This window comes from Pholcus phalangioides, unplaced genomic scaffold (assembly GCF_987345545.1).
Source record: "Pholcus phalangioides strain wild (caught in Gottingen) unplaced genomic scaffold, Ppha-v1.0 ptg000008l_1, whole genome shotgun sequence".
In the NCBI taxonomy this organism is placed as follows: domain Eukaryota; kingdom Metazoa; phylum Arthropoda; class Arachnida; order Araneae; family Pholcidae; genus Pholcus; species Pholcus phalangioides.
In genome coordinates, this window is record NW_028301601.1 from 15,509,659 (window position 1) to 15,534,583 (window position 24,925).

General features: G+C 38.2%; 1 protein-coding gene across 1 annotated transcript; it reads left to right on the forward strand.

The window, feature by feature from the left end:
• Nucleotides 1–1,187: 1,187 nt before the first annotated feature.
• Nucleotides 1,188–16,164, forward strand: LOC149083897 (uncharacterized). Its single transcript, XM_089235227.1, has 2 exons — nt 1,188–2,248; nt 16,020–16,164. The coding sequence occupies exons 1-2, from the start codon at nt 1,188–1,190 to the stop codon at nt 16,162–16,164; spliced, it is 1,206 nt and encodes a 401-aa protein (XP_089091353.1).
• Nucleotides 16,165–24,925: the final 8,761 nt, after the last annotated feature.

Genomic DNA, 24,925 nt, shown 5'->3' on the forward strand with positions numbered 1-24,925 from the left:
CACAAACAGACTCCCCATCACCACAAGGGCAATGCCTTGAAAAACAACATGGAACTGCGAGAAAATCGGCAGAGAAGAATTTGCCCATTGTGACTAATTCTGAAAAAATCACACAGATATCAGTTCCCATACCTTCCCCTCCTCAACAAAAGGACTCTGTAATATCAAATCACGTAGATGAATTGAATGACAGTTCATCTTCATATTTCATACTTGACGAGATCTCTTCCAATACGGAAAATCCTTACCAAGAAGTCAGCTACAGGAAGAAGCAGAGGAAAAACAAGAATCGGCAAATCTATTCAGTGCTGTTATACAAGAACAGATTGGCTCAACCACATCAAAGTAACAGTAACAACCAAATTATTATCAAAAAATTTGAGAAAAAAATTCACAACATCAGACATATTAGAAATGGTACGGCAGTTGATTGTTACACTAAAGAAGACTGTAAAAACATCCAAAGATTTATACTCAACAACCGAAGCCTCCGGCAGTATATATATGTTGTGTGCCCAGGGACCGATGATTTTAAACAGCACCGACCTCAACCGCAAACATATGCAGGGGTTAAAACTTCAAATAACAAGAACTTTGGACGTACTTTCAATAATAAAACAACAGCAATGTATCAGAAAAATCCAAACCTCATGGGTGATATTGTCTATGAATCCGAGGAACAGAATTATAAGAGAGAGGCCTCTTCGGCATTCAGATTTGGATCCGGCTTGGTTTTCTACAATCGTTGTCATCTTAAGAATCATAGTGAAATTCGAAGCAGTCGTACTACATATGCAGGAATCTCTTGTGCTAACCAGAGAAATCTAACCTCAAGAGCTTGTAATACCGTGCATAAGTATGCCGATATCAATGAATCTAAACTGACATTAAACGCTATTGACCAAAAGGACATCAAGCAAGTTATGAATGACTTAGAAGAACAGTTAAAATACAGCAATCTACAGGAGCTCATTGCTACTGCTAGAATAGATGAACATAGAGGTCAAATCACTTTGATATGTACAGACTCGTCGGCTGCAAAGGTGATAAGTTCGGCAGTCGCGAGCAATTTCAAGTTGAAGTTACACTTGAAAAATTGATAACAAGATAACACATCGTTTTCCTACACATATAAGTCAGGTAGCTTATTATATATAACTATTTTTATATTACATTTTTGATATACAATGCCTCAAGATAGCATCAAGGACGCAATAGCCAACTCCCGGATAACAGGTCAAAATAGCGGACGGGAAAAACACCCAAGATTATGTCGACAAGAGCAAATTCAATGCTCTTCAACGACACCATCTCCAATGGGCAATCTCAAAATACTACAAATAAATGTAGATCGAACTAGAGCGGCAATAAACTTGCTTGTAGATACAGCAATCAAGGATAAGATTGACATAATTGCCTTGCAGGAGCCAGGAATATCAGGGAAGCCACTGCGCGGATTTCCGAAAAGATGGAAAAGATGGATGTCCAGAAATGGGAAAGCGGCAATCCTGGTGCTCAATCCAGACATTCACCCTATGACATATCATACGAGCAACAACATCACATCGATTAGAATCTCACAGCCTCAACATGATCTAATATTAGCTAGTGCGTACTCTTCACCAAAAGATTGTGTTGAGAATGTTCTTAAAGAAATGGACCAACTATTGAAACTGTCCACACAAGCGAACTTATTGTTGTGCGGCGACCTCAATAGTCATCACCCGCTCTGGGGAGACCATAGAACAGATACTAGAGGAAATAAGCTCATTGATTTTTCTAATAGGAACAATTTATATTTTCTCAACCATAGTAATTCTCCTCCCACCTTCGAGACGGATTATGGGAAAGGATGGCCGGATGTGACTATTACGAACTCGCATGCAACACTACTGAATACATCTTGGAAAGTGGATGAGAAAGTGACTCTCAGCGGACATAAATACATTTATATACAAACGAATGTGACTATTTGCCAAAAGCCACAGAGACGATATAAAATAACAGCGAGGAAGCTAAAGGTTTTCATCTTGAAAACAAAAAGCGTAATTGAAACAATACAATACAATTTGAGGAAATGTCAAGACAACAAAACCCTCCAACAAATATGCCAGGAACTAATGACATATATTACTAACATGTGTGAGCAGACATTTCCAAAAGTGAAACCTTCACCAATTCAAAACCTCGCATGGTGGAATGATGAACTAACGTTAGAAAGGAAACGTCTGCGAGCACTAAAGAGGAGGTGTGAAAGAGAAAATGATAAAGACACTCAAATAAGGCTAAAACAATTATATCGAAAAGAAATTGCATTATACAAAAAGAAAATCAACAGGGCAAAAAAAGAAGGCTGGATGAGATTTTGTGAAAAGGCGACGGAGCCTTTTGGGAAAGCATACAAGACCGTCACAAATACAAGCTCATTTCTTCCCCAAACATTCCTCGTAAATCCTGATCATCCAACAACATCTTTGCAAGCTGCCCAAAACATTTTAGAAGAAATTTTCCCCAAAAATAATGGGGAAAATGAAAATACTGTAATGCAGTCAAGAAATAAGCAGAATACTGATACCAGAAACGATCCACCTTTCTCAATTCAAGAAATTAATAGAATAATTGATAAACTAAATGTGAAAAAAGCTCCCCGTCCTGATGGAATAACAAATGCATTGATTAAAAGTATACATGCTTTCCACAAGTTCTTTTTCCCGACTCTCTTCAATAAATGCCTCAGCTTCAATATTTTCCCTACAGCATTCAAGAAAGGGCAACTGATACTTTTTCTAAAACCAGGAAAAGATCCGAAAAATATCAGTTCATACCGTCCAATAATTCTTCTAAACACAGTGGGCAAAATTCTCGAAAAGTTGCTGACACAAAGAATCAACTATTACATCGAGAAAACGAAGTGGATCAGCGATAAACAACATGGATTCAGAAAAGGGTTCTCGACGGAGACAGCACTATCAAAGATTCATGACAGCATACAAACATTTAAGAGCCAAAAACAAGATGTTGCCCTAATATCAATAGATATTAAGGGAGCTTTCAATAACATTTCACATAAAACAATAGTAAGGCAACTTCTCAACATCTCAATGCCGGACAATGTGAGAAGAACAATGATTGATGCAATCAGAGAAAGACAGATATCCCTTTTTACGGATGAAGGTGAGGCCACTATAATTCAAACAAAAGGGTGCCCTCAAGGTTCCTGTAGTGGGCCTATGCTGTGGAACCTTGTCATAAATGATTTACTTACGAAAAACTGGCCAGAAAATATAAAGATTCAAGTGTATGCGGATGATATTGCTATGGTAATTGGTGATTCAACAATCCGCAAGGTCACCGAGCACGCAAAAACAGCAATGGTATTGTTGGATACATGGCTCACAAAAAATAAATTAGAAATCGAATTCTCCAAATCCAATTACTTATGGATTTCTCACAAAAAGGGAAGACCAACCATTAGACTGCGAAACAATCCAATAAGACACAATATGAACATCAGATATTTAGGAATAATGTTTGATAGAAACCTGACATGGTTCAAACATGTGAATTATCTGATCACGAAAACACAGAAATGTTTACAAAATTTTAAAAGAATGGCTGGTCCTGCATGGGGCATTAATACGAAAATTAGAAACACGCTTTATAAAGTTGTCGCCATCCGCATTATAGCATATGGTGTTATCGCATGGTTCGGTGATCCCAAACAACAACTAAGAACAAAAGTAGACTCTCTTCAAAGGAAATTCCTGCTATTCATCACTGGAGCCTATTCCACAACACCAAACAGTGCGTTACAAGTATTAACTAACAATCCTCCTCTACATATACTTTTGGAAAACGAAGTACAGAAAGCAAATTTAAGGCTAAAGCGCGAGATTAATATAAACAATGTAACATATCTTCCTACAGATGTAGAGCATAAACATCCACCATGGACGTATCACCCGGTGAAAGATATTTTGCCAACACAGGTCTTGACCACTGATGTAGAAGAATCAACAAATCGAATTATTTTCACAGACGGTTCAAAGACCGTGGATGGCGTAGGGGCCGCCTACATCAGTATATACATGGGTGAAGTAACAGACAAATGGAACTGCCGATTGCTAAATAGCAACACTGTATTTCAAGCAGAGTTATACGCAATCTGGATGGCGGTCAGTTATGCAAAAAATTGTGCAGAAAAATCAACTATAAAGACAGACAGCATGTCATGTATACAGGCAATACGAGACGTAGAATCCCCTTACAGCCTAGTGCATGACATTAGAAAAACACTAATGGACCAAAGGAAGATTACAATACGATGGGTGAAAGCTCATGTAGGCATTGAGGGGAATGAAATGGCGGATAAATTCGCAAAAGAGGCTACAAAACATCAGCATGAAAACCACCTAATGAAATTACCGGCATCCTACATTAAAAATCTGCTCTTGCAAGAAGCGTCAGAGAAATGGCAACACCATTGGCAAATATGCACAACTGGAAGAAAAGTCTTCGACGTAATACCAAAAGTGGGTAAAATGAAAGAAGTCATGCCGCGAGAAATAGTAATGTTCCTCACAGAACACGGTCCATTCGGTGAATACATGCGGAGGTTCGGAATCAGCCGGACCAGTACGTGTAGATGCGGCCTTCCGGGAAGCGTGATACACTATGTGACACAGTGTGAGTACACAAAGGGATACCATTTACAGGCGCCACCGAACGGACGAGAGATCTTGTGGAAACGGAAAATTATTTTACAAAGATCTGCAACGAGGAAACTACAACAAGTCTTGGGCTATCTGATAAATTATAAAGAAACTATTTTGATAATAACTGGAAGTAGTGAACAATCCACTAGTGATTCGGAAGTGGAATCTGAAACGGATGCGGGTTCCACATAGAGGGGCGCATTTGGGCTCCTAAACCATAACATTTGAGTAATACACCCTGTATAATTTATGAATGTTTTTGTATATACAATTTCATAGTATGATGGTGGTTTAGTAACCTTGAATATTGTATGAGCTCATTATGGCATTTGTTGTGAATATGTGACGTACCTAGTAATGTTTATATGTATCAACAATTATTATAAAAAGGGAAATTTATATTATGTAATTAGCGTATATTATATAAATATATTATGTAAATATGTGTGGGTAATTCAAATGTGATCGCTGCCACCCAGCACTGTGAACGGGGGCTGTGTTTGATTGTTCCCGCCGCACTTTTATAGTATGATAGTAATTTTGTAACCTTGAATATATATGTATGAGCTCATGGTGATATTTGTGCCCAATACTACCTTCATAGAGTAATGTTTTTGTGCATTCCCAATAGTATAAAAAAGGGAAATTTTTGTAAAGTAAATAATATATGCATGTAATTCAAATGTGAATGCCCAGCACTGTCAACGGAGGCTCTGTTTGATTATTCCCGTTGCAGTGCAGGCTCTGTGTGAATTCTGTGTGTGTATGTATATTGCATATTCTGCAATTGGACAGGGAAAACTGCTCAGCACTGTGGACGGAGGCTTTGTTTCTTCGTTTCCCGTCACAGTCGAGGCGCTGTATATATGTAATTTGTATACATTGTGTATTGTGTATTTTGATCATTCTCAAAGCTCTCCCACTTCAACTTGCCAGCTTCTTCCTCTTCTTTCTTGCCCACAAGTCTTTTCCACATTTCTTTCGGAATCCCAGGCTGTGGTCTCCGGCCCTTATGTGCCACTGGGCGCACGTGCAATTTTTCTCCCTAGTCATTGGATTCAGTCCCCCATTTTTGTCAGATGGCTTGTATGTTGCATTGGTTGATGGCTGTCTTCCTGGGGAGAACGACGCGAGTAATTCGAAACTTGCGGGCACGGGGCAAGGGGAGCCACTACTATAAATCTTTGCTAACTTTTCCGACACAACTTTGCCTCTTTTGAGGGAACGGAAGTAAGGTGCTTTGCATCAGTCCGGGGTTGTGAGCGGTTCTATCTATCTATCTATTGCGAACGGAACCGTGCAATGGACGGTGAAACCGATCAGCTAATAGCTCATGTCAAATAAAATTATGAATGTCTAAAAGAACGTAATGATAAAAATAAACAAATAAAAAACATACTGACACTACACAAGAACTAAAAGCTAAAACTAAAGACTAAAGCTAAAAACAGCCCTGATAAGCTCCTCAATTATCTTGAATAAAGAAGCAACTGTTGATTTTTTCCCAAATTTCTGTGATGTATGAATTTTTAACTTCACATGTGTTATTCTGGTTGTATTTCACGGGAATTTCCTATTATTACGAATTTCATGGGACCGAAATTATACCCATGTCTCGAGGCTTGCATGTATCCGATCGAATAATAGAACATCCTGTTATGTAGTAATCATACTTATTGTTAAAATGTTGCACATGATCATCAATCATTTTTAATCCACTGCTGGATGACGGTCTTCTCTAAATTTCTCCATTTTACTCTGTCTGATGCTTCAGCCACTTTTCTGATCTTCTCGATCCATCTTGTGTGGGGGACATTTTTAACGCCTTCTCGGACGTTTAACACCACGGAGGGCACCAACCCGGAATATTTGTGGTCCATGTGTTGTTCTGTCTTCTTGAAATATGTCCAGCCTATTTCCATTTTAAGTGTTTAATTCTTTCCATGATATCATATACCTTTGCGTGGCTTTTTATCCGAGTGATGCGTTTTCTCTCTCTTCTTGTGATGCCTAACATGCATCTTTCCATGCTCCTTTGCGTTGTCTGTAGAACACTTTTATTTTCAGGCACAATGGCATATGACTCTTCAGAATTACACAGTTTTTGCCAAAAGTACTTATCCGATCCTGATTCTTCGGTTTATTTCACTAATGATTCGTTGTCCTTGGTAATATTTTGCCCCAGGTATACATAGCTTTCTAGTTCTTCGATTTCCGTGTTGTTGAGTAGGATCGTCTTCTTCAAAGCAAAGGAGTTGAACATAACTTTAGTCTTGCAGATTCATTTTCAAGCCCACCGGAACACTTGCCTTCGCCAATTCTTGTATCATTTCCTCTAGTTCGTCTCGATTACTGCTGATAACAACAATGTCGTCTGCAAAACGCAAATGGTTGAAAAATTCTCCTTTTATTTTAATTTGCCTGTTGTGGCGTTGTATTTGTAACATTATCGGTCTTGTAATGTTGGCTTTCTTCACACGTATCAACAAACAAAACACTACCATTTGAGTTCGCCATCCGGCCATAGTTATGCTCAATTAATTAAGTAATTAATTGACGATTTAGGATATTTATTGTGGCGTGATATGATGACTGCTTTGTTTGTGACCAAAAATTAATAAATTTGAGTTTGAAAAAAATTAGAGGTTACCTGATTTTATTGTCCGCTATCGAGAGTGTCCGCTAACTGGGAGAGAAATACATTGAAGAACTATTCCACGGAACCGGAAAAAAAAGAGTGATTCCTTGGCGATAAATAATTACAGAAGTACGTCTGCACCCAGGGTTCTAAACCTTTTCAGTCGCGACCCAAGATCAACAGGATCAGCTTCGCGACCTATTAACTGTTTGCTTTCAAAATTATTGAAATTTATGAAAAATTATGAAATTTGGGTCGGCACCGATGGCTCATAAATCCTTTGCTTGATTGGATTCGTACGACCCTCTTCGAAAGCCCCTGCGAATAGAGTTTAGGTTATGTCCCATAGCTGAAGAATCCCTGGCTGTAAATGGATTTGTGCAACCCATCTCGGGAGCTCCACGAAACATGTTTGAGTCGTTACCAATAGCTCGAAAACCCTTGGCTATAAGTTGATTCGTACGACCTTTCTCGGAAGCCCTTGCGAATAATGTTTTGTTTGGGATGCATAGCCCAATAGCCCTTGAATAGTAATGGATTTATACGATTCATCTCCGAAGACTCTGAGACCCAAATTTAAGTTGCACCCGAAGGTTACGAACCCCTTGATATACACACTGTGCGAATCAATTTTGGGCGTCGTGGCCCATAGTTCAAGAATCATGGCTGAAGTGGATTTGTACGATTCATCTCAGAAGCCCATGCAAATCAAAAATCAAGTCTGGGTTGAGACCTATATAGCTCAAAAGTAGACTGTGAATGGAATTTGAACAACCCATCTCGGAAGTCCATGCGACCCATAGGTTAAGAACTCCTGTTTTACGCTTGCTGTACAATCAAGAGGGGCAAAATTAAAGTAGTATCGTTATGTTACGTAAGCCGCCAAGTGCTCAACTTTTGGCAGCCGGTGCATTTTGCTCGGCAAATCTAACAGTGTTCGTATTTTCTTAGCGTCATTTAAATCAGTGGTTTTCAACCTGGGGTCATATGGCCCCCTTCGGGTATTCAAAGAGGCCACGGGTGGAAATAAGCTGAAGGGGGGGGGGTCATGACAAATGGTGAAGGGGGCCATGCAGAGCTGTGAAGAAATCACAGATAAAGAAATAAAGCTTTCCAGTGAAATATGGTGGGGTGGGGGGAAATGCGACTAATTTAGGAATCCAGCATATAGATGTCTATATATATAAGAACCCTCTAAACCCATGGATCCCTGTGTGCATGACCCACGGCCTCATATCTTAAAGAGAGCATACAGGATGTGAGAGATATAGTACTATGGTTTTCTCAAATGCAAGTACACAAATATGTAAGCTGTTACTTCCAGCTAAGTATGCCCCTCCCCAAAAACATCAGTTTACTTGAGGATCCATGATGTTGAGAATAACATCCATAAAACCTCTACAACCAGGAAGCTCACTGAACAGGCCCAGGGTGATATATATATCGGGAGGGTCGCGATTTACGGTGTAGGTCCGTTGGATCGTTTACTGTAAAAATTGCGCACAGATCAATTTTCCCCATGTAATTCGGCTCTTGGGAGGGATGACCTCCCGCCTTCTGGATACGTGTGTTCCAGAGACCGATTTTCTGTTCGTTATAAATTTAGTTTTGATTAAATTCAATTCGATAAGTATAAAGGGTCTCACGCTTGAATGAGGGTGGGAGGGCCGGATAAGACACGGGGGGGGGGGGCTACGAGAAAAAAAAAATGGTCCAAAGGGGGACCACGGACTAAAGAAAGGTTGAGAACCACTGATTTGAATCACGTTTTCAGTTGGTACTGTCATCCAAACCTAGATCAAGAAAATGGCAACGATGGGGGGAAAAGAAAATCCACGGGAGTCTTCACCTGCAATATATCGCGATTCAAAAATATTGCATGGAAAATATCTCGCAAGTGACAAAATTTTGATCTCGACAAGAAAATTGAACGCATTTTCTTCTTCCCCTAAATTCGAAATACAGTATCTATCGATTTCTTGAAGGAGTAGGAATGAAATGAAAAAAATGCAAATAAAAATAAAAAATCGGATATTTCATTTCCAGATCTTTTTTTTTTGTGAAAAATCCCAGTTCTATTCATTTCAATCGAGGGCAAAATTTAAGAGAGAAACTAGAGAGGAAAAATGATAAATGGTATTGGAATTCTAAATCATGTAAAAAAAAAAAATGAAGGGTGTCCGGTGACTGTTGAAATTTATATAAAACATTTTCTCCGGAAAGTAATTCTACCAAACCACAGCATATTTTCAGACACTCGTTGACCTAAAAATTTGCCACGTGCCACTTTCGTGATTAGGAACTGTGACGTGGGCCACTCAAACTATTTGTGAACGTGCCACGGGTCATGTATCCCTTTTTTTGAAGGTTTACGGAAAATTCACCCCCAACAATTCACCGCCGGAAAATTCACCGACAACAGTTCAATGTGAATCAGTTAGCGAAGGAGTGAGCGATTGAGTTGCTGCGTCAAAGTTCAGTGTGCGAGTGAGTGAGTGAGCGAGCGAGCTACTGAGTCCGTGAGTGACTGGGTCACTCGCTCAATCACTTACTCACTGGGTCACTCACTCACGGACTCTGTAGCTCGCTCACTTACGGACTGACTCTTACTCGCTTATTGACTCAGTAACTCACTCACATACTCGGTGGGTCATTCACTCACTCATGGACTGACTTACTCGCTTATAGACTCAGTAACTCAAAATCGCTCACTCCCTTGCTAACTGTCTCGTATCGAACTGTTGTCGGTGAATTTTCCGGACACGCTTTTTCAAACCTCAGCCAAAACTGACTTACTTTCTTTTTTATTGGTTTCTGTTCATTGTATATCAAAATATCCTTAAAAATGAAAAGAAAAGATTAATTGATTTGGGTCGGTACCTATACTAGGGCCATTTGAGTTAGGTACCCTTTTTGCACATACCCCAAGTTACTAACTTGAAAGAATCATTAAAAAAACCCATTTAAAACAGTTTGTGCCAAGACGTTGTATGCTCTGGAACTGTGCCGCAGTGATCTGTGAATATGCCGTGGGTCACTCAAGTGATCTGAAATTGTGGTGCCGGTCAGCCCAGTTCGGAACTTGAGTGTGGTTCACTTAAGCCAGGGATCTTCAACACGTGGCCAGCGGGCAACATTCGGCCCTCCGAGCTTTTTGTCGTGGCCCGCCGATCATTTTCAGAAAACTGTCATGACGTTAAAAAATGATTAATTCTAGAATTAATGAAGGAAATAATTTCGGAATTGATGAAAATTCATTAATGCTGAAAGAAATAATTTTTCAAACAAATAATTTCAGAATTAATGAAAAAAAATAACTTGAAAAAAAATCAATGAGAGAAATGATTTCGAAATTTCTCGCAGAAATTATTTCACGAACAATAAAAGAATAATAGCATAATTATTGAAAGAAATGATTTCGAGATATCATGCGAAGGAAAATAATTTTTCATAATTTCCGCAATAAATAATTACAAAATCATCTAGAGTGATTTAAATTCAGATAAAAAATAATTAAATTAATTTACTTAAATTCAGAATTAGTTAATATGAACAGAAATTAATCAAAAACTTGTCGAGAATTAGTGAAAAAAAATGATTTCAGAAAACACTGATCTTTGATAACCAATAAAATTAAATTTATAATAAAATTAATTTACGAATGAATAAAAGTCTTCAGCTATTTTTGTCAATATTTAACTCGGGAGTGACATTGGACCCTTCTATTAAGATGTCGCTAAATTACATGAGTTGGTGATCCTAGGACTCTCTTCGTGTGAAGGTTCAATTTCGCCGCGTTGCCTGAGAGGTTGCAGTTCCCTGACTTAGCGATGTTTGTGTGCGCTGCCTGAGTGATTTTTAAATGTTTTGTGGGCCACTTAAGTACTCAGAAATTGTGCCGCGGGTCACTTGAGCGATCTTTGAATTTGCCGTGGGTCACCCCAGTGATCTGGGAATATGTGATGGCCACTCAAGTGACGTGGAACTGCAACGCGGGTGCGGTAAAATCACTGTGATATGGAAATGTGTCATTTAGTTCATTTTTCCCCAAAATTAGGCTTGAGGACGCGGATATGGGTTCCTAGTAAATACTTCAGAATTTATGATTCTACCAGAATGACAAAGGGCCGTATTCACCGACATGGTTTAAACCATAGTTTCCCAACCTGTTTTGTCCCATCGCCCCCATCTTCAGAAATTTTTTCTCCCAGCGCCCCCAACGCAATCTCACCCATAGAATCCCATGCTATACCGGTAGCTTCTACCGCCCTCCTGGAATATTCCATCGCTCCCAGGGGGCGTTAACACCCACGTTGGGAATCACTGGTTTAAACTAGTCACAATTTTCTGTTAAGAGATCGACACGCGGATATTGGTTAAATTCAGGTTTTTAACCAATCTATGTTGATTTCTTATTCAAAAATTGCGACTACAGTTTAAACCATGCCGGTGAATACGGCCCAAAGTACCGTGACACAGAAATGCAGTTATAGGCCGCTCAGAATCCCGATCTCGACTCAATTTAGAATTCGCTTGATGAAATGGAATGGGAATTGAATCTAAATCCATTCAAGATCAGCACATAAAACTGCACGCACACAAATTCGTAAAAGATTTCTCAGTACAGTAATTCTTAATAAGGGGACCTTGAACTTCTTCGGTGTCCTTGGAGAGGTTTCAGAAGCTCTGTGAGCGCCAAAGCAATTGTTTTTTGTGCTTTTATTATTATTTGCTGAATATTATGTGGAGGAGTCCATCGCCTTCGCGTTTTTAGCATAAAAAGTCCAAAGAATGCAAATGTTCAGAACCCCTGACTAAAAAAATTTTTACGTGGGCCATGTGCGGTTAAATTGCATTAGCTCAGACCCCACAGTACAGAATTAATTACTTTTTACATATTTTAATATTTTTAAATGTTTTGAACAGGATGATATTTAAAAAAAATTCATTATTGAATAATTGATGCTATACAAGGTGGGGAAAAAAAGTCCGTAGAAAGTTTAAAAATGAATAAAAACCGGAAAAATAACCGAAATAAAAAACAGCTTTTGTAGGGTTAGCATCGCTAGGTCACGGGAATTTTCCGAAGACAGGGAAAAAACCCCTAAAAAATAGTCGATACGTGGCGCTGGTACGAGCGACTTCGGTGGAAATATGCAAATGAGACGGTTATAACAACTTGCGCTCCTAATCTGCAACCAGTTCACCGTTGTAAAACGTGTACATGTACCTTCTACACTCTGCCGTTGCTGGATTTGTGACTCGCCTGAAATGTGTTATCCCTGCGGTGTTGGTCACGTGGAACACATACTGCTGTAATCAACAATTCGGAGGCATTCTGTTTGTTATTTGCGTGTCTTTTCTTAGACTTGTGTACGTCAGCGCCACCTGTGACCTACCGATGCTAACCCTGCAAACTGCATTTTATTTCGGTTATTTTTCCGGTTTTTATATGAACATTTAAAGTTTCTACGGATATTTTTTTCTCCCTGTATTTATCGGCGGAATACAGAAATAGTTGATTCCCTGAATTTATACGGGGAACTAGCATTGACCTCACACAATCCCTTTTAAAATAATTCGTTCCAGAATGATTACACTAGGTCAGTGGTTCTCAACCGGTGCTCCGTGTGCACCTCCCAGGGACTCCGCGGCGACTTGAGGAAAATAAAACGAATCAGTAAATTTGGTAGATAAGTAAATGAGAGAGGCCTACAAGGTTCTGCCATAAAAGTTATGTACAATAAAAGGGCTCCTCGAGTAAAACAGGGCTCTGCCATAGAAATTATATACTGAAAAGGGCTCCGCGAGTCAAAAAAGGTTGAGAAGCGAGTCCCTTCGAATGTTAAATTATTTAACACCATGATGCTATTTCAAAAATTAACAAACATCAACCAACTAACATAAAAAAATGTCATAAAAAAACATAAATGTAATAAATATTTATCAAGTTATTGAGTTTTTATAAGACATAATTGAAATTTTTTTTAAAATTTTATACTGATATTGTGTATCACATAAAACGTTTTGACGTGACACATAAAATTCGACACAAATACCGCAACACATCGATCAGGAATTCTTTGGGCGATGGACGTAAAACCCTGTTTTGGTAACCTCAGTCTCAAGATTAGACTAGGATGTCCAGATGAGGTACACGAGAAACCCGGACAAATCCCGGAATTCTTCGCGAGAAAACCGAGAGACGAAACGCAGAATCCGTTGCTGAAAACCGGGACATTTTGAAAACCCTCTTTGGTGGTGAATCACAGTGCAAAATTGTAAACTTACAGTGCTTTAATGAAAATATTACACAGAGACGCTAAAATGAGTAAAACATGAGGATGGCGCTATGGTTGTCAGCCGTCTGGTATTATACAGGAGTGAAGGTCGTATGCCATGAGGGCAAGAGGGGGGAGGTGCGTTATACATTACAAATTTTAATATACATTTGTAATGTAGTAACATTGTGTTACTGCCAAAGCCAAAACTAGGAGAAAGAATCGTCGGACAGATAAAAAATAAATACTGGAAATGGAAGAAGAATTGTCGGAATACAAGAGAAAATGATCACAAATGATTTACGGGACGGCAAAAAATAAATAAATGGGAAAAAAAATAATTCTCAGACCTTTTCCTAAATGGGCAGAAATGAAAACCAATGCAGAAACGAAATAATGTCGAATCAAACTATTTAGCAGCTTTATGAATTGAGCGGAATGTTTCGCTGATCAGCGGGTGGAGAATACTGATCTAGAATGTAATTGTACAATACGTTTCCGAAATTCTGTGTCCTTTTTGGAGTTTCGATATTTTTTTTCTCGAATTTATTAAAAAAATATTGGGTGAATCGTTCTGAATTTTTATGTACCTGGTATTGATAATCACCTATTTCCAGTGAAAATTTAGTCACGAGGGCATTTAGGGGCCCGACAAAAAAATCGAGTAAGAAAAAAAATAATTTTGACCGATCCTGTATCAGAAAAAGCTGCAATTGATTTGCAACGCTAAGAAAAAAAATATATTGCAGTAACTTTGTTCAATACTTGCGTGCATTTTCGAGAGAATAGCACGTATATTCAAGAAGATATGAATGTTTTCCATAAAAATTCCAATTCTTATCGCAGGATTTTTGCTTGTAACATTCCGGCGGGTTTTCAACCAATTTTTTACGAAATTCACGGAAAACAATTGTAATTTCGAAACTTGCTGAAAGTAACTGAATAACAAGGGATTTTCCACAGATTGGTATACGCTATTTTCTGTTGTTTGATTATTTATAGAATGAGGCCCTCTCCCCTCCCACCAGCATAATGCGAATGAGCGGAGACGCGTGTCTGATGCTATGTAAGATACGTGTTTTAGCATAAAGGCGGATACACACTACACTGACGTGGCGTGTTACCACACGTTAATGCGTCTGATATAAAGTTCCACCAATGAGTCTTCTGTAGGTACGTTCACACTGTGATGACGTGACGTGGTAAAGTCTGTGATGATGTAATTTGACATAACACTCAAAAATCCGTGCACACTACTCTGACGTGACGGGGAACCACGTAGAAATGCGTGCGATATAAATTCCACCTATGAGCCTTCTGTAGGTACGTTCACACTGTGCTGACGCAACGTGGGAATGTGTAGGATTATGAAATCCGACGTAACACGCCTTACTACGTGTCACAAAAAAATCAAATCGTTCAGATTCTCGTCAGTCGTGTGATGGCATGTGAAGACGCCATATTTGTTTTCCTCGTTCTTTTTGCTTCGTTCGTGTTTTGATCAATTTTGCACGGAGGAAGGCTTGGGACGAGATCGGAGAAAAACATGAAGTTTCAGGTTAGTAAACAAATTATTTATTTAGTCTTTGAAATTGTAAAATTAAAAAAGTGTAAATGAATATGAGATAAATAAACATATACGTTACGGTAAATTTCATATATGCAGTTATTATACATAACTGATTATTATGTACTTACTAATCGTCTTGGTGAGTTTGATAAATTGCCCTAAATTTATAACACTTTTACCGGTGATTATGCATAGTACCCAAGCATCATCGGTAAATTTAATAACTAATAAAAAATTGTAGCTTTTACTGGCGATTATGCATAATAACCATGCGATAAAACATACCATATGATATACATGATAATTCATACATGTATTATATCAATATATCGGAGTACGATAGTAAAATTTGTTATCATTACATCGGGGGTATGCTTGTCAAATTTGTTATTATATCGGGGTCAGACTATATTCATCAGACATAACTCATTTGGAATTTTTTTTCATTTTAAAAGCCGGGGGGAAACGGCCTCCCCCCGACCCCCCCTAAATGACGGGCCTGACATTTTGGACAGAGGCGCCGACATGTAGAAAACATTGAGGGGAGATGAAAATTATTTTTCTTCCTGTATATATCAACCCCATACGCGAAAGAGGCGAAATGGTGCATTGCATTGTACATTAATTAATTATTGGGGGGGGGGAAGGGGGGCTCAGCCTCCTCATAAAATGTAATGTAATGCAATGTAATGACCAATAAATATCATTAAATCGACCAAAACAAGGACGGAAATCAGCTTCCCCCCCCCCTCAAGGAAATGGACAAAATTCGTCTTTGCGTGTGTGTTTAAAATTTTTGTTCCCCCTTTTTTTAGAGTACAAAATGGCGTCCAAATTCGATTCTCGGCCGAAGAGCACAGATTGAAGAACATAGTCGACAGAATAGCTGAGATGGGCCACGCTTGGAAGCCACAAATGCCTAGCGCAATAAAGTTGCACGTCATGTCAGAGACGTTGTGAATTCAGATTCATGGAAATTCTGTGATGTAGGAATTCCACGTCTCATAATTTGTACGTCACAGAATTTCCACGAATAAGATTTCACAAATTCGACATCGTAGTGTGTTTCGGTCTTAATGCATCACACCAGTGTGCACACTATATAATGTCTGATATGATCCCGCACCATCTGACGTCACGTGTTTACACGTCGCATCATAGTAGTGTGTATCCGCCTTAACACGCGTGTATGCTGTCAAAATGAACAAACTAAAGTCAGAAATGAAATAACAGCAAATAGTTGCTTTCCAATTTTTGGAGAATCCCTTATTCAGTAATATTCAGCAAGTTTCGAAATTACAGCTTCTGAGTTTTCATGTCATGACATTCAACTGGAATTTTCATATAAGTTGTTCTAAATATCTGGCAATCAAATGATGAAAAATGAAATTTATATTTCTTGCGCATGTGCAATTAATGATTATTTACTAAATATACTCATATCTCATTGAATAATAACTATTCACATTTTAAATTCCTACACATTATGTCTCATGTATAGTGCCATGTGTTTTGTTAATTTCATAAAAAATGGTTGAAAACTCTTTTATAAGCAAAAATCATACGATGGAAATTAGAATTTTTATAGAAAACTTATTTTTTTGTGAATACACTCATGCTATTCTCACGAAAATGAGACATCTGAATGAGAACATCTTAACAACATCTCCCCTCGCAGAAGTGAGGAATGCCTTAGGCTAAGAAGGCCTAAGAATATACTCACGATGTCAAGGCCAGACTTTCCCGGCCTGTAAACACACAAAATACATCTTTTGTAAATAGTCAATTTCTCCCTTAAGGGAAATGGCGTATAGAGTTTATAAGCCCCATAGACCCCACAAGCTGCGAGAAATTCATGACTTCTGTACATGGGAATATTTCTCCACAGGGGAACTTTGATCACTCTAAAAATTTAATTAAAGTGCAACTGCATAAATGTAAATAAATATAAACACAGTACGTTAATGAAAAGCAAAAACATTATATATAAATTACGTTACTCAGAAAAATGTATAAATACGTATTCGCGATAAGCGAATTGGCCCTGATAAGACACCAACTATGAGCTTTCTATTCGGTTTTCTTGGGAGCAATAAGACAAATGGTCCTGGTTTTTGGAGTCTCATATGGGGAGAGATATGGAAGATGGAAATTAAGGTGAAAATATGGTGAGAGAGACAAAATACGTCAAAAAAAGAAATAAAAGTGTGATGACAAACACAATTTGTGTAAATTGTTGAAAGCACGATCCCGCACATCGTCATGGATATCATAAGTGCATGTTAATTCTTTAAGCCTTTTAGGGCGTGAGCTTTGAAAAATGAAAGCAAAAATTTTGTAGTAAATCTACATAAAAAGTCATGGCTTAAATAGCACATTAGAGCCTGTAGATCTTCAACGTTTTTTTCTAGTCGCGAGCACTGCCCGTATCCACCATCAAAAGAACAACACCCTAACGTGGAAAGTTTGTTATATATGAATGCATGAAATCGGGATTATTTCAGTCCTTTAATGAAGTTTGTACAAGGTGTTTCTTTGAAACGTTAATCAAGTGCTTGCGAGCACGAAATCGGATACGAGCGTTGAGCACTCTGGGTGCTTCAGGGAGCACTGTGGTGCTCGCGAGCAACGAGTTGAATATGCCTTCTGTACATGGTGAAAACTGGATAGGGAGGGTATGTAATGTGAAACCCGCATTGTGGCACCTCAAGAGACCAAGAACGGTTCGAGATCTCACGAAAATGCACAAAAGTATTTTTTGAGCAAAGTTGGTACGATATATAATTTTTTCAAAGTTGAAAATCATTTGCAGCTTTTTTCTGATACAGGGTCGGTCAAAAACATTATTCAATTTTTTGACGGTCACCTAAATGCCCTCGTGACTAAATTTTCACTAGAAATGGCGATGAGTGTCAATATAGGGTATATATGACTGAAATTTCAGAACGATTTTCCTAATATTTTTCTAGAAGTTCGAGAAAATGTCTAAACTCCAAAAAAAGGACACAGAATTTAGGAAACACGGTGTAGTTATCCCCTGCCAATTGGGAACAATATGTGGCCAGTTATTCGATACTGTACCTACCTATCATACTATACATATTCCAGTTGTCCGATACCGAACCAATACTGATATACGTAGACATTCCTAAAATTATTACTTGACGGCATACCATAAAAAATTTAAAAACGCATTAAATTTGACGCGTATATTCTAAATTCATGAGGATCGAAGAATCGCCAAAACGTGAACGAAACCAGCCACTTCTCGGGTTTTTATCCTATCCTCACATTTTAAACTATGGCATTTTATTAGACATTCACGAGAGATTATAAACAAAGCCTTTTCATTTTCTGAAAAAGAAATGCGTGTTTACAATATCCGAGTTCAAGCTATCAAACCCAATAAAGCTAATTAGGACAAATTCACAAAGTTAATTAGAAGTCTCGGAGAAATTTATTCAATCACCTTTTTTTTTTCTAAAGAAACGTGTTTACAGGTTTTCGAAATGATTTATTGTATTATATGGGATGGTTAATGTCGAGCGTCAAGGAAAATTTTTAAAGTGTTAATGATATTCTTACGTGGGTTTGTCATGGAAAATCAGGAAAAAGTAACGTGACGAAAACGGCTGATAAGAATTCAGAAATAAATTACCAAGAAACGTTTGTATATTCAGGAGAATTGTAACCTCGTTAATTGAATTCGTCGCAGGAATACATCTCCAGAAAAAAGCATTCCTTAACCTTTGCAGAGGCAATCCCAAAATATTTCGTCAAACTTCACCTGCTTTAATTCGGTCACACCGAAATATTTCGGGTTCTTAACACGCTTTTATTCCCAATGTAGCAGTTAGGAAAATTTTGAAAATCACTTAACAATAGAAAGACGGGAAGGGGTCAAAATGACCCCCCCCCCATAGTTTTTTTGCAATTTTCGGATACCGTAATGTTTCAAATCACGGTATATCATTTTTAAAACATAAATAGAGTTATAACACAAAAAACAAAGGGTGAAACCACTGGCCTGTTGATATATTTTGTTTTTATCTAACACTCAAAGCATTCTGTACAAATCACCTCTCGATGCACATTTGCCGAATACTGGTTTTTTGCATTGCGTACAAGATTGAAATGTTTTATTGAGGGTGCAGTTCCTTCTCACTTGGCATTTCTGTCGTTTTTTGTCTCCATCAATAGGTGCTTTGCATCTTATCATATTTTGAATTGTAGTTTTCAAGTTGAAATACTCAGCACGGAGTTCTTCACATAACTGCAATATGTAAGTTCTCCGAGTGATTTTTTTCTTCCGACTTGTTTGTACAAAATCCAAGCATTTATCGCTGACAACCAAAATGTTAGAAAATACATGCATTGGTCCAGCGACAACTTTCAGTCTTCGTCGTGTATAATCGCACCATTTGATCCACGATGTCGACTCCATCGTTATTATAGGCAAATGCTTCTGGGAAACATTTTTGGGAAGAAAAGACGGGTCTTTTTTTCGACAAGTGATCATTTCTAATGATTTTACGTATCTTATTTCTCAATGGCGTTCTATTTTGTACCAACTGATGTACCATTGGAAAAATAATTTTGTTTTGATTAAAATCTTCGTTACAGAACCGCTACTTGCTTCTCCACAGTTCGGCATAGTGTAGATCTCATGCTTTTCTGCACTTTCATCATCACTGCTTCTAGAGTTTCTCTCATCTAATCTTTGCAACTCCTGGAGTATTTCTTATTCAGCAAATATACGTTTTCTCGCCATTTCTAAACTGGTTGAAATGGTCACGTGCACTCAAATTTTCTACGTCTCAGGACAAACAATTTATCGGATAATATGGAAAGAATGCTTGACAAAAACCAAAAATTACACACCTGCTGACGGACACTTGCAGATAAGAATGGGAGAAAAAGAAAAGTCACACGGAAGGTCAAATGCTTAAAAAGACTTTCAGAGGGATTATAAGCTACTTAAAAATCAATTGTGACGATGACAGTAGTATTTATCGCATAACTTGCTAGGATATAAGAAAGGGGTCAAAATGACCCCCTTCCGTCTTTCTAGGTATTATCCACTCGTATCTTCGTTGTTAAACAAGATAACGAAAAAAACCTTTGGTATACAATAAGAACATGCTAATTCAGGAAAAGTCGAGAAATTTCAGGTGGTTCGGTATATTCTTAGCAGAGATATGCAAGCTTAAACAGCGTGCAGGGTCATAATGACTCCCTTCCGTCTTTCTAGTGTTAAAGGGTCAATGAAACTTTTGGTAGAATTTTAGTGTAATCGATAAACTCATTATCTTTTTGCCACGACTTCTTGTAACATATCTTGTGGTGGTTGTTCCCATGCCTCTAATATTATCAAGTTTAGTTTAAGGAATCCCGTGAATACACGGTGAGACTTCCTCGATCTTCCTGCTGGAATTTACTGGAACTTGGACTTGACTGATGATAAACGGAGTGTTTCGGAAATAAGGAAACTTAACGTGGAGAACGAAAGAAACAAGAAAAGCAGTATTGCAGGCACATGATGAACTTAAAAACTAATTGAACAGATTTAATGTCTACGAATGATAATCCAAAAAGATTGATATCCCGTTTCTCTTTGGGTACTTACACAATAGAGTCTCGATAGTTCGAGGTGAACGGTTCCTAGGCCACTTCAGATTACTAAAAACTCGGATTATCCGAAGAAACAATAGAAATCGGCTTTCGAAAGAAAGGGTCCTAAATCTACGCATTCGTACTTTTATTTTTACTTATTTTGTTTTTAATTCAATGGGATGTTTGTTTCAATGGGATGGACCATTAACTTTTAGTACACCGCCAATCGACTGCTTTTACAAGGGGACACCAGTACCGATTGGTGAGGGACAATGCAAGGTTATGGTGTCACAGGGAATTTTTAAAATAGGGTTGTTAATAAATGGAACAACTTACCCCCCCGGAGGTAGTAAATTGTAACACAATTGACACGTTTAAAAAGAAATACGATAAACATGTTGGGGTAAATCGAGAAGCTATCCATTCTTAGTATTATATTACAACCATAAGTATTCTTTATGGGCATTGTACAGTACAGCGGTTCTCAACCTTTTTTGACTCGCGGAGCCCTTTTAAGTAAAAAATTCTATGACGGAGCCCCATAGGCTAATTTTTTAATTATTCATCAAAATTACTGATTTATTTTTACTATTTAAAAGTATTTATAATTATTATTTTTTTTAATTTTATTGGTTTTTTTAATTTCCTCGAGTGGCCGCGGAGCCCCTGGAGAGTGCACAAGGAGCCCCAAGGGCTTCGCGGAGCACCGGTTAAGAATCGCTGGTATAGTATTTTATCATGTGTATATATTGATTATAATTTTTGTTCATTTTTAATTGGGTTGCTATATTTTTTTGGGAAACATATGACATCCATATTTTCATGGACATCTTTTTCTCAGCCACCTCGTTGGGCATTTTGCCTGTTGTGGTATTGCATTTGTATTTGTATAACTCAACGGCTTAGTTCATTAAGATTAGGGATGTACTAACACCGATGACCTCTTTATAAGGAAGAGTGACAAGGGTTGTCATAGCCCTGGGGCCCGATATGTGTGCGTGTGCTATTATTTTTGTTTATACTATAAATCTACTATAGAGGGACCCCTGTGAAAAATTCTGGCGTGGGATCAAGATCATTGAAACTAAAATTACTCGCATTTGTTGGTAGAATCAAATAAAATGAAAAAAGCACGTTCTTGACGAAAAATGGAAAAAAGTGGGTTTAGAAGAAAAAATGGGAATTTAGAAAGAAATTTTTGAAAAATTCCAGCTCCTCGGATTATCCGGAACCTCGAACGCATTACGAAACTAATGTATATTAAAGTTTTTTAAGAATAATTATTAAATGACACCAAATCAATGACCTCCTTGACTATACCACGATTTCGTTTTGAAAAAAAAAATACCTGAACGATATTTGATGGTCACTACCAACAGATGACAACGTCTCCGACGTTAAAAATAAGAATTGGATACTGAGCTGAAGCAAACAACTCCTAATCCCAGCAGACACTCATTTATCCTGATCACGTTTTCCTTTTGGGTACAGAACCGTTCTTGTTTTCATTTTGAAAGCGGCACCCATGAGCAGTGCCTGTCTTTCGCATGGACAAACATGGCACGTGTCCATAACCTCCAAATTTTCAGGATCCTAAAATTGGCTGCTTTTGTTTCTTTCTCCCCCTTTTTGTAGAATACTGCTAAAAGTGCAATCGTGTGAGTGCACATACGGTACTCATCTGTAATTCCACCGTAAAGATGTCGCTAAATTTGGCATTTCGGAGATGCCTCTTATTTCTCTATATCTTATATACCTATGCCTATACCAGAACGGCATTTGCGACCTTTCATCGTGAAATGATCCCCTATTTGTCTCTGTGCACCGTATCTGTAATAGAAGTTTATGCACGTATTTTTCTATAAAGGACTCTGTATATTAATTAAGTACAAACCATTCTATCCATGGCCCCCACAAGGTGTGGGCTGACAAGGCTCCAGCCCTGGGGGCCCAAAACAAATTTCACAATTTTTTGCTTTTTCACGCTATAAATTCATCATAAAGGGGCCTGTGAAAGCCCAGTCGGGGGCCCTGCTCCAGGATGTGGGGGCCATGATTCTATCAACGTGACAGTAAAACTCGCATAAATCCGATCCCACCGTCGCTCTCTGCTGCAGTGGTGATTGGCTGAAGTTGGTTTTGTGTGGTTTCCAACTTCAAGATGCGAATGCGAGCAGAGATCTCCCCTTTAAAAAATCTCGACACACACACACACAGGCCAACAACGGTACAATTATTCAACTTCAATTGACGGCAGATGGCAGCACACTACACATAACAGGCATTACACGGTAAGAAACTTTAAACGTTACACGTTAGGTTCATAACACGTACACGCATTTTCCAAACATGTACTAATTCGTTAGAAATTCCACAGGGGAATGTGAACGTCTGGTTTAGCAGTAGTAAAACTCGCTTGATCTCATTGAGGAACTTGAAAAATTGTCGAATCTTTTTGAGAGACAGATTGCTTCCATAAATCGTGGTTTTCGAAATGGTCGAGAATGGCTCCAAAAGTACGAGAAATCGATACGACATTAGTTTTACTTATAAATAGCCAAAGAAATTAAAATTCTTGCCGCATTTGGCTTTACATGGTCCATATGTCATATACAGGGTGTTGCCTAGAAGTGGCGACAAACCTCAGAGGGGTGATATGAGGCATCAAGAGAAACAAAAATCACCACAGAACTTGGTATCGCAAACCACGTTCAGTCGGTGAAAATCGCAAAAATACTTATGAAGGGTGTGATGTCAAGTGGGACAAAAAGGCCAATAAAATAAGTAGAAAAAACATTTATTTGACAGCATGATTACAACACGATCTGTGGTGTCAATTACTCCTGCAATAATTTCTCTTCGTCTACTTCCTGACATTGAAGTGTGCTGCACAGGCTGTGTTGCAATCATGCTGTCAAATAAATGTTTTTTCCCTACTCATTATTGGCCCTTTTTGTCCCACTCGACGTCACACACCCTTCATAAGTATTTTTGCGATCTTCACCGACTGAACGTGGTTTGCGATACCAAGTTCTGTGGTGATTTTCATTCCCCTCGATGCTCAGTATCACTTATTTGAGTTCATCGCCACTTCAAGGCAACACCCAGTACACCAAGCTTCATCGAAATACCTCTATCAGAATGGGCGGTACATACGTCTGAGTATAGTGTCAGTTTATTTATAACTACCCTGTAGAAGCAGAATATGACGATCGAAGCTGAAAAGATATATGAAAGCAAATTCGCGCCGACGGCAGGTTGAGAAAAGTGCTGAAAATACCTCTGAGGCATCTCCTAGGGGAAAATCGATAGGAATTCTTCGAGAGACGTGTTGCCGGGGTTCTTTTCTTTGATCTTGATCAACACTATCTCCTCCATTGAAAAAGAAGTATTTTTTTTTCCTTCTTTTTTTTGTTGAAATTTGCCATTAGGTGAATCCAATCACGGAACAGTCCGAGAACTTTTCGCTTTTATCCGAAGTGTCTCTTCTGATGCTTTTTTGTCTCCTCTCGCGACACAAAAGAATTTCAAGAGAGCTAAGATTCTTATGGAGGGTTCGAACAAGAATCACTTTTGACTAACCTGATTGCTTTTATATATCTCTGTATCTTCACATCTTCAGAAGTGCAGATTTATATGAAGAGTGCGTTGTGATACACTGGTGCTCAAAAATTAAGCAACAAAAAAAACCCTCATGAAAGCAAATGTTTTTTATTCTTCTTTTTGTTGTAATTTACACAGGTCATAGGATGTAACATAAAAAAAAAAATAATAAGTTTCGAAACTGAAAACAATGGCTTCGACTTCGAAAACTGAACTTAATCCCAACGTGACACTCGAATCTGTCATAAAGGCGTTGTTCGGAATTTTATTCTAAATGTATTCGGAATATTCTCTCTAAATGTTACATATTCACTATACAAGGTGTTGCATGCATTCGAGCGAATGTAACCGATACCCTTACCGTGGTTGCATTTTTTAAGTTTTATCAAAAGAACTCTAATAAAACCTCCGTAGCGTAATCCCGGCCTAAGAGCCTAAAAGCTTTCTTCGTTAGCATATCAGGCAGATTTTCTCGCGAATATGGTACATTTCCTTTTCTGAACCT

Coding starts and splice junctions, on each gene's coding strand:
- LOC149083897 (XM_089235227.1), top strand. CDS start 1,188: ATGCCTCAAGATAGCATCAAGGACGCAATAGCCAACTCCCGGATAACA. Junction 2,249..16,019: donor CTGCGAGCACTAAAGAGGAG/GTGTGAAAGAGA, acceptor CCCTTTTTTTAG/AGTACAAAATGGCGTCCAAA.